This window comes from Chelonia mydas, chromosome 2 (genome assembly GCF_015237465.2).
Source record: "Chelonia mydas isolate rCheMyd1 chromosome 2, rCheMyd1.pri.v2, whole genome shotgun sequence".
NCBI lineage: Eukaryota > Metazoa > Chordata > Testudines > Cheloniidae > Chelonia > Chelonia mydas.
In genome coordinates, this window is record NC_057850.1 from 140423100 (window position 1) to 140440552 (window position 17453).

At 42.5% G+C, this 17453-nt stretch overlaps 1 protein-coding gene across 1 annotated transcript in view; it reads right to left on the bottom strand.

Moving 5' to 3' along the window:
- Positions 1 to 227: 227 nt before the first annotated feature.
- Positions 228 to 17453, bottom strand: part of TENT4A (terminal nucleotidyltransferase 4A) — a 149355-nt gene continuing 132129 nt past the window's right edge. The window contains exon 13 of the mRNA XM_043540283.1: positions 228 to 1731. Coding sequence (XP_043396218.1) covers positions 1726 to 1731 — 6 coding nt within the window. The 3' untranslated portion in view covers positions 228 to 1725. The remainder of the gene's footprint in view (positions 1732 to 17453) is intronic.

A 17453-nucleotide genomic window follows, 5' to 3' on the forward strand; every position in this document is an offset into this window, starting at 1 on the left:
CTTAAAATCTTCACTAGGTGCTCCATGAAGACTTAAGAAGTCATTCTTTATTTTCCCCATGGTCTCCGTGTGAAACTTCTCTGTACTTTCATCAAATTATTCATTTTGTTCCATTAGTTCATAAGAACTAAGTGCCTTTGAGGGATGGTCACTAAAAGAACAAAGGACATTTGAACTCTGGCTGCAAACTCTGGGGTGACAGTATCTGAGAAAATGTGTTTACATCTCAAAGAGACAACTATAGATTAAATACAACTCACTTCGTAGTTTTTCCAAATGAATTTTATTGATCCAAACTCATCATTACCAAATTCAAATCAGGCCAATTATCCTGTAAAATCTGGAGTCTCCAGGACACTACATTGCTTTCAGGCACAGATAGAAACAGGAAGGACCTATGTGTCCCCAATGTGGGAGGCCCCTGCAAAGACAGGAAATAGCTGTGTGAGACAGGCCCAGATGATCCAAGCAAATGAACCCTGCTCAGTGCTGCAGAGGAAGGCAAAAAAATAACAAAACCCCAATGATTCTGCATGACCTGCAGACCAGTCTGACCTGGAGTGAAATTCCTTCCCAACCCCAAATCTGATGATCAGTTTAACCCTGAGCACATGAGCAAGAGTCATATTGCAAAGCACTTAGGACCACAGGATTTGCTGCACCACATCAGGCCTTTGTGCATCTAGTCTGCCCTTCTGTCTCCACCTGTGGCAAATATCTGATGTTTCCAAGGAAGGACGGAAAATCCCATAATCCCCCTTATAATGATAGTAACAACTTTGGAGTAGAAACCAAAGTTACCTATCATGTTGTATAAAGGGAATCATTATGTTGTGAGCCTAATCAACTGAAGCAGGTTGCTTGCCCTTGGAGCCAGGCAGACAAGCCAGCAACATGCTTTTGTACAGTTCTCAACAAGAAGCTAAGTAGAGTGTTTACTGTTTCTTTAAAAAAGACTTCAATATCTTTTTGTATGTTATAATAGGAAGTTGGAAACAACTATTACACTCCTGGCCAGTTATGAATGGAGGAGGAGGAAGTCCTTCCAGTGCTCGTGATCAGCTGAAAGCCTGAAGCATTTCTTGTTATCTCACACACACAATACAGACGCTAAATTGAGGCAGCAAATCAGACCTTTGTTTTCTTTGCAAGGACCAGAAGTGAGGGATTTGGGACGCTGGAGGGGAGGAATTAGAAATGAAATAGGGCCATGTTTCATCCTCTTTCCTCACTCTTAGTACCTTACTCTCCAAGCAGCCCCTTTTATTCCAGTGGCCCTTCTTGCAGAGTAAGGGATTCCTCAGCCTGAGGGAGGCTGACAGAATCTGACCCTGATGTAGCACCATAAATATACATAGCTCTTTACCAAGCACACAGATATGGTATGTCCCTGCCCCAAATTACTGTCAGACAAAGGGCTGGTTGGTGAAGCCCGCCCTCACCCAGCTGAGCACTGACTGAGTTAGTTCCACTGAAGTCAATGGGACTATTTGTGTGAGTAACTGCTTCCCAACAGGAGTGAGGCGTTCACAGTCCAGTCCTAAACATGACACACACAAAATTCACTCTCCGCTGCTGGAGCAGGTGTGGGTGCAAGGCAGAGTGTGAACTTTCTCCAGAGGCTCCTGGGCTTTGCTGATGGTCTCTGATCTCTCTGGCTGTCACACTTGTAGCTCTCTCTCTCTCTCTTACCCTCTATGTATGGGTTTTAGTGCTTGTGCACTGTTAGACCTGTGGAAAAAAATTCCATTATTATAGCAACAATGGTAAACTGACCCTGACTGTACCTGTGCCTGCACCTCTCCCTGCAAAACCAGTTTACCTTGATATTACACTGGACCACTCTTTGATTTACCACAACCATCTAAAAATGCTGCCAAAGTCAAGACCAGGAATAATCTAATCAGCAAATTAGCTGGTTTGACGTAGGGCACAGACACACAGACATATTTCACATCAGCCCTAGCACTGTTTTATTCCTCAGTGGAATACTGTGCCCATGTGGTGTCATTCACCTCACACTAAATTGGTTGACATCAAATTGAATTCGAGCATGCACACAGGGCCGGCCCACAACAATTTGGCACCTGAGGCAGGGAGCTCCCCATTCCCCCTTGCTTGGGCTAAAACTTTGAAAGGTCTCAATTCTGCCTTCTTCCTGTTCTAATCCTCTCATCGTACTGCTCTGCTACCTACCCCGATAAAGGAGAACTAACAACTTAAAATGCCTTGTTCAAAAATTTTAAGTAACACTTAACTTTCAAATGCCTGAACAGCAAATGTAACTTTTCTTGTCTGCATAGTAAACACTGGCATTTTTATCTGTTTGAATAATCAAAGTGGTGCTTTCTGTGCCTTCTTGGTTGTAAATATTTGAACTGCTTCCTGAAGGACCACAGTCTGGCCCAGCTCATGCTCTACTGAGATGGTTGTAAGGCCGACCAACCTCTCCTGTGTCATTGTGGAGCATAGATGTGTTTTTATTAACTTCAGCTTGGAGAAGAATGCACAGAGCAACAAAAGCATGTGGAAGCATTAACTGAAGCTGAAGCATTAACTTCATTAACTGAAGCTGAAGCATTAACTTCAGCTTGGAGAAGAATGCGCAGAGCAACAAAAGCATTTGGAAAGAGGATGGTCATCTTATTTGTGCACATATATTCCAGAACAGCCTTTGGAGTTGATCCTGCTGAAATGTATCTTGAAAGGGCTTTCAGTTCATCACCTAAATCACTCGCACCATTATCACGCATGTCATCATGTGTCAACACGGTCTCTAGTGCCCTGCATTGCTGGTGTAGGTCTTCTTCAGGTACAGTGAGGAGTTTTGGAATATCATACAACATCCCAAATATACTGCTGTGTTCCTTGAGCTGCATGAAATGTTCTTCAACTGACTATATTGCACAATCTAGCACCTGGTTAAAGAATTCAACTTTGAATTGTTTGGGGGTCTCTTATGGGATTATCCCATGCCTCGTAATCAAAATGTCATCTTCTTCAGTGACTTGTGTATTCTTGAATGGGTGGGAAAATAGCTTCAGTGTGAAGTTCCTCTGCCAACTTCTGTGCACTCTTCAGAACATTTTGAAATCCCTCATCTAACCGGTAAGACTGTAGGTATGACTTTGCTTTGTCCAGTTGTTCCATTGCTCCAGGTATATCAAAGTCAACACCTTGGAGTCTCTTGCTTACAACATTTACTTCAAACAGTATGTCATGCCACAGCACTAAGCCACACAGAAATCTGAAGTTATGTATGTGTCTGGTGATTCCATTTCCTTCTGCCACTGTTCTCCCACGAACAATTCCTGTCATTGCATTATCCTCCATAATGGCAACTATGGCATCATCTATCTTCCCAATTTGGTGTTTGATAGGCTTTATCGCCTCCATCGACTTTCCCATTGTGTGGCACTCAATAGTTTCAGTTTCAGAGAGGATGTTCCCAGATGTTGCTTCAAAATTTGCCATCAATGAGTTGATGCAGAGAAAAATACATAGATGCTTTGAATTACATTAAAAAATTCAGCAGCCTCACTAGAAGCTGATGCTGCATCACTGACCACCAAGTTCAATGAATGAGAACTGCATGGGACAAAAAAAGCTCAAGGGTTTAACTCTCGGATCCATGTCTGCACTCCTCTGTTCTTTCCTCTCATGTTGGCACCATTATCGTAGCGCTGATCTCTCATGTCGCTATTGCAATTCCCGTATGTTCCAGCTTTTTAAGAAGCACATTTGTCATACCAGCTCCTGTAGTATCATCAGTGTCAATAAATTCTAGAAAATGTTCTCTGACAGTCATCATTGCAGGGACAGTTTCACTAGGTTCTGTTGTTGTTACAAAACACACCATTAAAGTAATTTGTTCCGTATTGCTGATGTCAGGTGTGCAGTCCAGAATAACAGAGTCATATCTTGCTGACTTCAGATCTGCCACAATCTTCTGTTTGACTTTTGTTGCCAGTAACTGTATGATCTCATTTTGAATTGTTATTCCAAGATAGTGGTGTGTGTACATTTCTTGGGTGGTGACTCTTCTTAGGTGCTCCTAGAGTACAGCATCGAACTCAGCCATCAGCTCCACAATTTTAAGGAAGTTTCCATTGTTTGGCACATGCAGCTGATCTGAAGTGTCATGCAGTGCTAGGTTTTGGGTAGCAAGCATTCTCACAATGGCAATGAGCCTTTTCAGAACATTTTGCCAGTAAAGAGACTCTGATGCAAACTTCTCTTGATGCTGATCATCTATGGTGGCCTTTAATCTTAGTCTCATCTCAAGCTCTTTCCACCTATGGAATGCTCTCTGGTGATTTGCTGCCTTCTCACAGCATGCCAGATTTCTAGCCATATTTTCCAGTCCTTTGTTCCTTTAGAACCCAATGTGGCTGGAACATTAGACTGAAAGAGTTTGCAACAAAAACAGTATGCAGCATTCTGGGTTTTTGAGTACATAAGCCATGGCCTCTCCACTTTGTTACCATTGGGGATTTCACACCCCAATGGATGGAAACTTCTATTTTCACTGTCTTTGGGGAACATGAAGTTTTTCACTTGCTGTGGCCATGCAGAACAAGGAAGTCCCTCAGGCTACTGCTCAAGTGGGTCCACAGTCCTGGATCATCTAGACTTAAGGAACTAAACTCAGCAGCAGCTGTTTCTTGCGCCTCCACCACACTCTTCTCTGAACTACACTTTTCTTCAGGAATGTGCATGGTTACATCCATTTGAGATGGCGATATGGGTGCTGCAGTAGCTGCCAGGTCACGTGCACTCTGACTAACTGGAAGATCAGGCATCTCCTCACCACTCACATCCTCACTGGGGCTGGAAGGCTCACCATGAACATTTGTGTCTCTGTATCTCAGGAGAGCTCCTTCCTGCTTAGATAGAAAAGCTTCCTTTGCTTTCTTTCTTTTTCTGAATGCTGCCCCAGAGGAGCGTTTTCTTCTTTCACTCATGACTGCTGTTCTGTGCCAGCTATAGTGACTCTCAACAATCAGTTGAAGGGGACAAATAAGCAGGCTGGTAGCAGGGCCTGAGTGAGGGAAGATATCAGTGTCTTAAGGGCCTAACTGGCTCCTACTACTTCAGTTGACTGCCTGTTCTCCTCAAGTGGGTTCAGAGAAGCAGCAGGAAACAGGAAGCTCACTGAGAAGCCGGTGTTAATCAGTCCAGGCTCCTGGGGGTGCTAGTTAGGTACATAAGAGGCTCCTCCTCCTCTGTCTCCCTGCAGCTCCTGCTGCTTCCTGTTATTCCCCCTCACCTTTTCTCCTGCCTGCCTGTTATGTCTCTTGTGCCCTCCTTCCTTGAGCACAGCACTCCACCATCTCTGTGCATCTAGAGCAGAGAGAATACATATGCACCAGCAGCAGACACAATTTTCTACACTCTGAGTCCTAGTGGTGCCCCCCCACAGTCTGGCACTGAGACGGCCGCCTCAGTTCGCCTCACGGTAAGGCCAGCCCTGCATGCACATCATCACAGGCACCCTGTACCCTACTCCTATTCAATGGCTATCAGTTCTAAGCAACATAGGCCCTCCACACATTCATCACAGAGAGTCTACAGCCAGAGAGGTAGAAAAGCTACATGCCAATCTCAGTCTCCCACTGCACACAGACATCTTCAATCACCCCAGAGCACATGCTTTTCCATGCTGCTGATAGGTTCTCTTCAATAATTGATGCATGCTCATTTTTATCACCTGAGTCAGATATCACCAGCAGAAGGTTGATTTTCTTTTCTGGTGGTTCGGGTGCTATAGTTTCCATACTGGAGTGTTACTCTTTTAAAAATTTTGAAAGCATGCTCCACACCTGATCCATGCTTTTTGTCCGTGGTCCACACCTCATCAATCTGCATTTGTAAGTTACACTTACACAATGAAGAGATTGCACTACAGTACTTGTATGAGGTGAATTGAAAAATACTATTTCTTTTATCATTTTTACAGTGCAAATATTTGTAATAAAAATAATATAAGGTGAGCACCATATACTTTGTATTCTGTGTTTTAATAGAAATCAATATATTTGAAAGTGTAGAAAAAAATCCAAAATATTTAATAAATTTCAATTGGTATTCTATTGTTTAACAGTGCTATTAAAACTGTGATTAATCACGATTTTTTTAGTTAATCGCATGAATTAACTGCGATTAATCGACAGCCCTATTCTTAAGGTAAATGTAATAAAAAGTAATGTAAAGTAACTTAAGTTAATTAAATACATACAATAAAGTGGGCCAATAACTTAGCAATTTTATCAGTTCTTATTAAACATTTTAAATAAAACAGTAACAAATAACATGCCTAATTAAATGTTTAATTTTTTTAACTTTTGTTTTCTAAAATGCATTTCCTTAATAACTTTAAGCTCTTATTGCCTTTTGTTACAATATAATATAATTTTGGTAACATTCATCTTTGATTGTAAGTTTTTCCTATATGTTTTGTCCTATGTTGTCGCATGTTATGGGACACGCCTAATTTTTGGTTTAATTTTGTTCCAACAAAAGCTAATTTTACACTCAATTATAAAAAAATCCTTTCTTAACATAAATGGTATCACACTATTTTCTTATGGTTCAGTCATAACAATCATAACACTAAATTTAATTTGTTTGCACAGTTCGAAAACATTTGTTATAAATATACGTACATATATTTCTGCTTTAATAAGTAACACAAATGAAAATATTTTTTTTCCTTTGATTTAATAAAATACTTTTCGTTCAAAGGAAAAAACTTTATGGGAAAACCCTCAACATTAGTGCAAAGGTAATATTGATAAACTCGTAACTTTTTTTAGTTGTTTATAAACTTGGTTTTGCCTTTATCAAATGTTAAAAGATAGTTATAAGTATGTTATAACCAAAATCTTTAAAAATAACAATATATATTATGTCTGGTTATGTTACAAAAGTTTAAAGTTAACTGAACACATCTAAACGGGTTTCTACCTTTGTCTCCAAGCACAAGTAAATTAACTCTAAAAAGCTTGGATAAAAATTCTGTTGCTAACTTTCTTGCTAAAACAGAGTGCTCAGTGGGGGGGGAGCAATACATCTTTTGCAAGAAGATTGTGAATGACTGTTTTAACAGTCAAGTGCTATATTTATTATGAAAAATAGTAGCATGTTAAGGAAGTAAAAATAATGGCTACACAAAAACTGGAAAAGCATTTAAAATAGGTCTATTTATGCTAAAGAGTTGGGAAAAACAACAGCAAAAGCATATCTTGTGCTAAAGATGATTTGGCCCCATTACATTTTAAATACATTAAGTTTGTAAATAAATGAAGTTCATCTGTGTATAAATTAGGGTTACTAAAAACAAGAGAAATTTAAAAAACAAAAATGTTTTATCATCATGTTAGCCAACTGCTTAAGTACACTGATGTCTTCTGGGATCTCCAGTCTGTGGGATGCACCTTTAACTTAGGGTACATCTACAGTATGAAATTATTTCGAAATTATTCTATTCAAATATTCGGAAGCTATTTTATACATTGTCTTCTGTGTCCCCACTAAAGAGCATGAATTCAGCGAAGTGCGTCCACAGTAACAAGGCTAGCATCGAATGTCGGAGTGTGAGTAGCTATCCCACAGTTTCCGCCACCCACTGGAATTCTGGGTTAAGCTCCCAGTGCACGATAGGGCAAAAACATTCTCATGGGTGCTTCTGGGTGTGTGTCGTCAGAAAGCTACGGCAGACAATCTTTTCGTGCCTTTTTGGCGTGCAGACACCATACTGCTTTCAGCAGACGGTGCACCGCTGCTCTCCTGCTACCATGAATCCACCTCTCATTTCCTCTCATCTTCCTATGTAATCTTTACTATATACTCTCTCTCTCCTTCATCGAAGGCTTACGCTGCCAACTCTGCTCAGCCATTGTGAACCGAGCAGCACAGCTTCCACCGCCAGCTCTGCTCTGCTGCTATTGCCGCGCTTCCAAGCTTCTCCATGTTGTCTGTCCTGGGCTCCCACCTCCGTGAAAGCTACAGAAGACAACCATTTCCTGCTTTTGTTTGGCTACTGTAAACCAAACAGCACAGCTCCCGCTGCCACTCTGCTCTCCTACATTTCGTGCCCTTTTTCCAGGATTACTCATGCAGGCGCCATAGCCATGGAGCCTGCTCAGATCTCTGCCGCAGTTTTGACCATTGTAAATACCTTGTGCTTTATCCAGCAGTATGTGCAGTACCTGCAAAACCAGGCAAGGACGCGACAACAGCCGATTATAATAGTAATGAGACATGGACACAGGCGTTCCTAGAAGCATGTCATGCGGCAATTGGGAGATCATGGTGGTGTTGGGCCAGGTTCATGCTGTGGAACACCAATTCTGGCCCCAGGAGACAAGCACAGATTGATGGGACCACATAGTGTTGCAGGTCTGGGATGATTCCCAGTGGCTGAGAAACTTTCGTATGCGTAGGGCCACTTTCATGGAACTTTGTGACTTGCTGTCCCCTGCCCTGAAGCGCAAAGACACCAAAATGAGAGCAGCCCTCACAGTTGAGAAGCGAGTGGCCATAGCCCTGTGGAAGCTTGCAACGCCCGACAGCTACCAGTCAGTCGGGAATCAGTTTGAAGGGGGCAAATCTACTGTGGGAGCTGCTGTGCTGCAAGTAGCCCATGCAATCATTCACCAGCTGCTATCAAGGGTAGTGACTCTGGGAAATGTGCAGACCATTGTGGATGGCTTTAATGCCCTGGGGTTCCCTAACTGCGGCAGGGCAATAGACAGAACGCATATCCCTATCTTGGTCCCGGAACAACGGGGTGGCCAGTACATAAACCACAAGGGGTACTTTTCCATAGTGCTGCAAGCACTGATGGATCAGAAGGGACGTTTCACCGACATCAGGGTGGGATAGTTGGGAAAGGTGCATGACGCTCGCATCTTCAGGAACTCTGGTCTGTTTGAACAACTGCAGGAAGGAACTTACTTCCCAGACCAGAAAATTACCATTGGGGATGTTGAAATGCCTATAGTTATCCTTGGATACCCAGCCTACCCCTTAATGCCATGGCTCATGAAGCCGTACACAGGCACCTTGGACAATAGTAAGGCGCAGTTCACCTACAGGCTGAGCAAGTGCAGAATGGTGGTAGAATGTGCTTTTGGACATTTGAAAGCGCGCTGGCAGAGTTTACTGATTCTGTTAGATCTCCGCACAACCAATATTCCAATTGTAATTGCTGCTTGTTGTGTGCTCCACGATATCTGTGAAAGAGTAAGAGGGAGATATTTATGGTGGGGTGGAAGGTTGAGGCAACTCGCCTGGCGGCCAGTTTCGCACAGCCAGACAACAGGGCCATTAGAAGAGCGCAGCAGGGCGCGCTGCACATCAGAGAAACTTTGAAAGCCAGTTTCATGACTGACCAGAGTACGGTGTGAGAGTTGTGTTTGTTTCTCTTAAAGTTACCCGCCCCCTATATACATATATGAAAGGAAATAAAGTCACAATTGTCACAAAAACCGTTCTTTATTATTTGTTGCACAAAACATTGAGAAAAATCAGAAGCTAGATGGGGAGGGGGGGTATTATGTTAGGGGGTGGAGGAGGAGGGAAGGACAAGTCCAGACACCAAATCAAAATTTAGGATATGTCAGCTTTCTGCTGCTTGTGCAATCCTCTGGGGTTGACTGTGTGCGTCCCCGTAGCCTCTCCCCCCCACCCCACCCACCGTGTTCTTGGGCGTCTGGGTGAGGAGGCTATGGAACTTGGGGAGGAGGGAGGGCGGTTATACAGGGGCTACAGCTGCAGTCTGTGGTCTTGCTGCCTTTCCCGCATTAGATCCACCATACAGCGGAGCATGTCAGTTTGCTCCCCCATGAGCTTGACCATAGCATCCTGCCTGCTCTCATCACACACGTCTCTCCTCTCTTCGTATTCATGTAATGGTTTACGCGACCCCGCAATTGTTTGCCACCACGCATTCAGCTGGGCCCTATCAGTGTGGGAGGACTACATGAGCTCAGCAAACATGTCGTCCCGAGTTCATTTTTTCTGCCTTCTAATCTGGACCAGCCTCTGGCACGGAGTAGATAGGCACCACGTTGAAACATTTGCACCTGCTGCGGGAGGAGAAAAAGGGAGGGTAGTATTTTAAAAGATACATTTTAGAGAACAAAGGGGACACTCTTTCTCATTGAAACAGGCAATTCATAGTACACAGCACATGTTCTTTCTGTACAAGGTCTCATTTTGCCTCTTATACTGAAGTGCCTGCCACTTTGGTGTGAGTAAGCCATCACATGCAGCCGGGCAACAGAATTCAGCTTGCAGGCAGTCTGTGGGCTCTCTGGGATGATTGCTTCACACAACACCTTCCCCCACCACACATACCCCCCACAGGGCTCCGATGAGGCTCTGAGCAGGGCTGAGCCCTTTAAACTAAATGCTAACAGTCCAGTGCGGCTGGGTTTCCCCCCACCCCGCACCACATGGCTCCAATCAAGCTCTCACTCACCAGAAGTGCCTTCTCCAGGGTCATGGTCTGGGAGCATGCTTTGGGAGTGGGGGGAGGCGATTGGCTCCAGCGTTAAGAATAGTTCCTGGCTAGGGAGGAAAACAGATTCCCCACTTGCCACCTGTGCACTGTCTTCCTCCTCTTCCTCCTCCTCTTCGTCCTCCAAAAACTCATCCTCCTCACTCCGTGCTACTCCCTCCTTGTAGGTGTCCACGGACAGTGGTGGGGTAGTGGTGGCGTCACCCCCCATAATTGCATGCAGCTCACGGTAGAAGCAGCCCGTATGAAGCTGTGACCCAGAGTGCCTGTATGCCTCCCTGGCTTTTTGATATGCTTGCCTGAGCTCCTTGATTTTTGTACGACACTGCTCTGTGTCCCTGGAGTAGCCTCTCTCCGTCATGGCCCTGGAGACTTTAGCATACGTATTTGTGTTCCTTTTTTTTGGAATGTAGTTCTGCCATAACAGATTCATCTCCCCAACATGCGATGAGATCCAGTACCTCCCGTTTGAACCATGCTGGAGCTTGTCTGCAAATCTGGGACTGCACGGTCGCCTGTGATGGTGGACTGTGCTGATGGTCACCTGTGCTGATGGTGACCAAACAGGAAATTTAAAAGTTCCCCGGGGCTTTTACTGCCTACCTGGCTAGTGCATCGGAGTTCAGAGTGTTGACCAAAGTGGTCACAAGGGAGCATTCTGGGATAGTTCCCGGAGGCCAATATCGTCGAATTGCAGCCGCAGTACCTGTAACCCAGAACTGCGATCTCGATTTTAGCACTACTCCACTTGCAGAGGTAGAGTACAAAAATTAGAGTAAAGAGCCCTTTAATACAAAAAAACTGGTTTGGTCATATGGACGGAATCAGTTTTCTTTCAAGGTAACTCAGCTAATTCCGAAATAACCGGCTACTATAGACCAGGCCTTGGTGCATTCCACAGATGGGAGATACCAGAAGATATCAGTGCACAGTGACAAAATCACCAGGTGTCCAAATAAGAAAATATATGTGCATTATAAAATGGACTGGTCAACTACACTTCAGTCTACCATATATAGACAACTGAATATGCAATCAACTATTACTGTTGAACCTCAGAGTTACAAACACCTCAGGAACAGAGGTTGTTCATAACTCTGAAATGTTCAGAATGCTGAACAAAATGTTACAGTTGTTCTTTCAAAAGTTTACAATTGAACATTGACTTAATACAGCTTTGAAACTTTACCATGCAGAAGAAAAATGCTGCTTTTCCTTTAGTTTATAGTAGTTTATGTTTAACACAGTATTGTACTGTATTTGCCTTTTTTTTTTTAGAGCTGTTGTGCCATTAAAAAAAGTAATAGCATGATTAATCGTACTGTTAAACAATAATAGAATAATATATATTTAAATATTTTTGGATGTTTCTACGTTTTCAAATATATTGATTTCAATTACAAAACAGAATATATACAAAGTGTATAGTGCTCACTTTATATTTATTTTTTATTAGAATTATTTGCTCTGTGGAAAAAAAAAATGGTATTTTTCAAGTCACCTAATACTAGTACTTTAGTGCACTCTCTTTATCATGAAAGTTGAACTTACAGCTGTAGAATTATGTTTAGAAAAAAGCCCTGCATTCAAAAATAAAACAATGTAAAATTTTAGAGCCTACAAGTCCACTCAGTCCTACTTCATGTCCAGTAAATCGCCCAGACAAACAAGTTTGTTTACACTTGCAGGAGATAATGCTGCCCGCTTCTTGTTTACAACGTCATCTGAAAGTGAGAACAGGCATTCGCATTGCCAGCTACAACAGATATTTATGTGCCAGATGCACTAAAGATTCATAAGTCCCTTCATGCTTCAACTACCATTCTAGGGGACATGTGTCCATGCTGATGACACATGTTCATTTTCATTCTCTGAGTCAGATGCCACCAGCAGAAGGCTGATTTTCTTTTATGGTGGTTCAGGTTCTGTAGTTTCCACATTGGAGTGTTACTCTTTTAAAACTTCTGAAAGAATGCTCTACACCTCATTCCTCTCAGATTTTGGAAGGCACTTCAGATTCTTAAACCTTGGGTCGAGTGCTGTAGCTATCTTTAGAAACCTCACATTGGTACCTTCTTTGAGTTTGAGAAATCTGCGGTGAAAGTGTTCTTGAAATAAACAGCATGTGCTAGATCACCATCTGAAACTGCTATAACATGAAATATATGGCAGAATGAGGGTAAAACAGAGCAGGGGACATACAATTCTCCCCCAAGAAGTTCAGTCACAAATGTAATTAATGCATTATTTTTTTAACAAATGCCATCAGCATGGAAGCATGTCCTGTGGAAGGGTTGCCGAAGCATGAAGGCGCATACGAATGTTTAGCATATCTAGCATGGAAATACCTTGCAATGCTGGCTACAAAAGTGCCATGCAAATGCCTGTTCTCACTTTCTGGTGACATTGTAAATAAGAAGGGGGCAGCATTATCTCCTGTAAATGTAAAGAAGCTTGTTTGTCTTAGTGATTGGCTGAACAATAAGTAGAACTGAGTGGACTTGTAGGCTCTGAAGTTTCACATTGTTTTGTTTTTGAGTGCAGCTACATAACAAAACAAAAAAATCTACAACAAAGAAATTGCATTACAGTACTTGTATAAGGTGAATTAAACAAAAGAAATTATATTTTTCATCATTTTTACGGTGCAAATATTTGTAATAAAAATAATATACACTGATTTCAATTACAGCACAGAATACAATATATATGAAAATATAGAAAAACATCCAAAATATTTGATAAATTTCAATTGTTATTCTATTGTTTAACAGTGCGATTAAAATTGATCAATCACAATTAATTCTTTTAATCGCGATTAATTTTTTTGAGTTAATCGTGTGAGTTAACTGTGGTTAAATCAACAGCCCTACTTTTGGGTGTCCGGGGGAGAGGGGGGGAAGAGAGAGGATCTCTGCTGCTGCCAGATTGCATATTTCTGGTTCCAAATGAGGTGTGTGGTTGACTGGTCAGTTTGTAACTCTGGTTCATAAATCTGAGGTTTTACTGTATAAAGACCACTAGCTGGGCCAGATCTAACTGTTATTTAAACTGTATATTATTAAGCAAAATGAGTTTATTCATTTACTTGAGGTTTTAAATCTCTCTTTGGAATATGGCTGAATTTGGTTATCATGTAAAGCAAATGTATCATTATTGTATACTTTGTTAATTAATATAATAACATCTTATCAGGAATGTGCACAAAACTCTATGGCTAGTCAAAAGACCATTCCACAATCTGGTATCTCTCAAAATAGGAGACTCCAAAGTCTAGATGGAATTATTTGTTACATTTCAGGATTATTTGAACCTGGGAAGTATATTTAGAACAGGAGTAATATTAAAAATATATTTAAATTAAAAAAATTATTTTGAGCATCTCTAAAGCCAGAATTCATGGCATTTGTTACCTATCAGCTCTGTTTTTGGGGAACCAGGGCACAGTACCCAGCCTGTGTGATTCACAAAAGACCTCTGCCACACACACACACCTTCTGCTTGAACCAAATTCAATCAGAAGAAAGACTTACAAAAAGCAATGAAAAGGCGGTGGAAGACATACCTAAACCCCTCCAGACAAGGGTGTCAGGATTAAGGAAACTCCCCTAGCCTCATTTGCATCAAAGATGGGACAGGGAGGCATCTCTATTAGCATACAGAATGGAGAACAGAGATCCCAAGGCAAGAACTGCCGTGAACTCTGGGACCAGAAAAGCAGGAAAGCAATGCATGATGGGTAATCTCTGCTCCAGGTGTTAATGAACTCACACCTACATTCACCCAGCTCAGTAGTTATCAGACCAACTCTAGTAATAAATCTTTTATTGGTATCCAAAATCCTGAAGCTACCTAAATGCATTGTGAGCTCCCTCAAAGGAACACCGCCCATAGCCAGGAATGATCAGTTCCTATTGTCTAGCCTGAACAAAACAACTTTGGTATACTCCCTTGAGCCATCAGTTTACCCATAAACAAATCTAGTGTTCTCCCTTGATCCACTATTCTTTCCCTAAAAAAACCCCTACCCGCGCTCAAGTGCTCTGACGCCTGGATCAAAAATCTGCATCAGTTCCATTAAGAAAGGGAGTACTAATAAATTTGTTAGTCTCTAAGGTGCCACAAGTACTCCTTTTCTTTTTGCGAATACAGACTAACACGGCTACTACTCTGAAACCTGTCAGTTCCATTGGGACTTCATCTTCTCCTGACTGATCGTGCTGGGCGATCTGCCTGTCTCCAGTACTACGGACCCTCAGCTACCACCACCACCTGGGACCCCTGATCGATTCAAGCTTCGCGGAGTGGTGAGAACACAGCTATCTCTCTCTAGGTATAGCATTCTGACCCTGACTTGTGTGATCAGTTTTAGTTTTCTAAACCTGACTTTTATAATCAAATTTAAGTTAGATTTAATATTATAACTTTTGTTTGTTGGGCTTCCCTGGTATGGTTATTACCTGGCAATGAATAACTTTCATGATTAAACTGGTAGCTTCTCTCTCTCTTCTCCCTCTCCCTCCCGCTTCCCCCCCCCCCCCCGTCCCCGTGTGGGTGTTTTTTGGCTTCCCCATTCACTCTGCAGCAACGCTCTTCACACCTAAGCTAAAGATCCCTGCAGTACCCAAAAATCTTGTGGGGTTTGCTCATCAAGTGGGTTACTACCAGAACAATTGTAATGTGAAAGTGGGGATAGGGATGTACTGAACCTGGGGCATATGAGGGTGGCAGCTTGGAGGTGCTGTTCAACCCAGCCTGCTGAGTCCAGGGACATAGAAGGGGTCAGCTTGGGAGTGCTGATTAACCCGCTCCTCTGAAACACTCTCTGTTAATGTGTGTGTGCGCATGTTCCTCTGATTCTGGGGCTGGAAAAACCAGCCCTGGGGAACCTAGGTCCTGCACGATAGCTCCATTGGGAGGGAACTTGCAGCAGGGAGAAGTAGACCTCTGTATGAGAACACAAGTGACACAATCAGTACACTGATAGAAGTACAGAACTCCCCCCGAGAAGAGTAACCTTAAAAAATGACCATACCCCAAAGTAATGGGCAAATCTGGTAACACATTGTGCACTAGCTACTAAAAATAGTATATGGTGTATAATATGCCTAATATTGCTAAACTGTTGAACCAAAAACAAGCAAAACTTAATAAACTAATCACAACAAATAATAAAAAGGTAAACGAAAATCAGGAAGATAAAGAAATTATTTGTGCTGCTTATAGGAGTTACATGTCAACTACCATAACCAGCTCTCTGGATAAAAGGGAAAATTACTTAACTGTATAAGTGAGAAATAGTTAGCTAAATGGTATTGTCCTCCTTATATAATATAAACAGTGGTAAATTGGTAATGTATTAAATTGTGTAGACAGATCCCCTTTGGTGCCATTTGTAATGTGTGGTCAGTGACACCACATCCTAAATCGAGGCACATGTTATTTATTGAAAACAATCATGCTCAATGTCTGGTTTCAGGTATACCAACATTGGATCCTGACACAATAATATTTGACAAATTAACACTGAGTGGACAGTAGCTATCTGAAAGGCAGCATCTGGCAAGGAACAACTGGACCTACTTCAATTACTGGTGCATCATGCAGCAATGCAAATCTGAAAAACACTGCATGAGGCTTCTTGTGCCAGGAATGTTTCTGACATCACAACTCCACTGTGTAGCCACAATGGCTTAAACAAATACAATGGGACAGAGAAGCTAGCAGCTCCTGTCTCCTGATGAATGAAGTGTACTAGATGTAACAACCAGCAGTAAGGGTGGCCTATAATGTGGATGGACTGTACTAGTGCCATCATATGCCAGCAATGCCCCTCTGCCATGTACATTGGCCAAACTGGACGGTCCCTACGCAAAAGAATAAATGGACACAAATCAGAGAAAGAATTGTAACATTCAAAAACCAGTAGGAGAACACTTCAATCTTCCTGGTCACTCAATAACAGACTTAAAAGTGGCCATCTTCAACAGAAAAACTTCAAAAACAGACTTCAATGAGAAACTGCAGAATTGGAATTAATTTCCAAACTGAACACCATCAAATTAGGTCTGAAGAAAAACTAGGAGTGGATGGGTCACAAAACATAATTTTCCCTCTGCTGATACTCACACCTTCTTGTCAACTGTTGGAAATGGGAGACGTCCACCTTCATTGCATTGGCCTCATTAGCACTGACCCCTCACTTGGTAAGGCAACTCCCATCTTTTCATGTGCTGTGATATATATACTGCTTACTGTATTTTCACTCCATGCATCTGATGAAGTGGGTTTAGCCTACGAAAGCTTAGGCCCAAATACATTTGTTAGTCTCTAAGATGCCACAAGGACTCCTTGTTGTTTTTGCTGATACAGACTAACAAGGCAACCACTCTGAAACGTGTACTGGTGCAGTGACTGATTACAAGGAATTTATATATGGTGGCCTCACCTGTAGTGTCACTACTCCAAATTTCTGTTTTATTCCTCATGTACTTTGTGCTGTGGGGCATGCTATAATAATGCCTAGCCCAGTTTTTCAAAATGAATCTATTATCCAAAGAGAGCCTCAATACCAGCTGTGACAGGGTCAGGCCAGATGGCTACAGGAGAGTGATCTTATTGGGATCCAGGAAGTGGGTGGGCAAAGCCCACCCACTGCTAAAGGATCCCACCCCCCCTGAGCCTAACAGGGGGGTCCACAGGACCTGGAAAACCAAATAATTACAGGGGACAACTAATGAACAACAGTGACAGGAGTGCGGTAAAAAGGGTCAAACGAAGGGAACCGGACAGGGACACCGAGCAGAGAACCCCGGACAGCGCCCACTGCTCCTCAAAGGCATCAAGGGAGTCAGTGGACGCCTCCCAGAGGAACTCTGCCCGGAGGCTTGAACGGACCAAGGATCGGAAATATGCCCCACAGTCACAG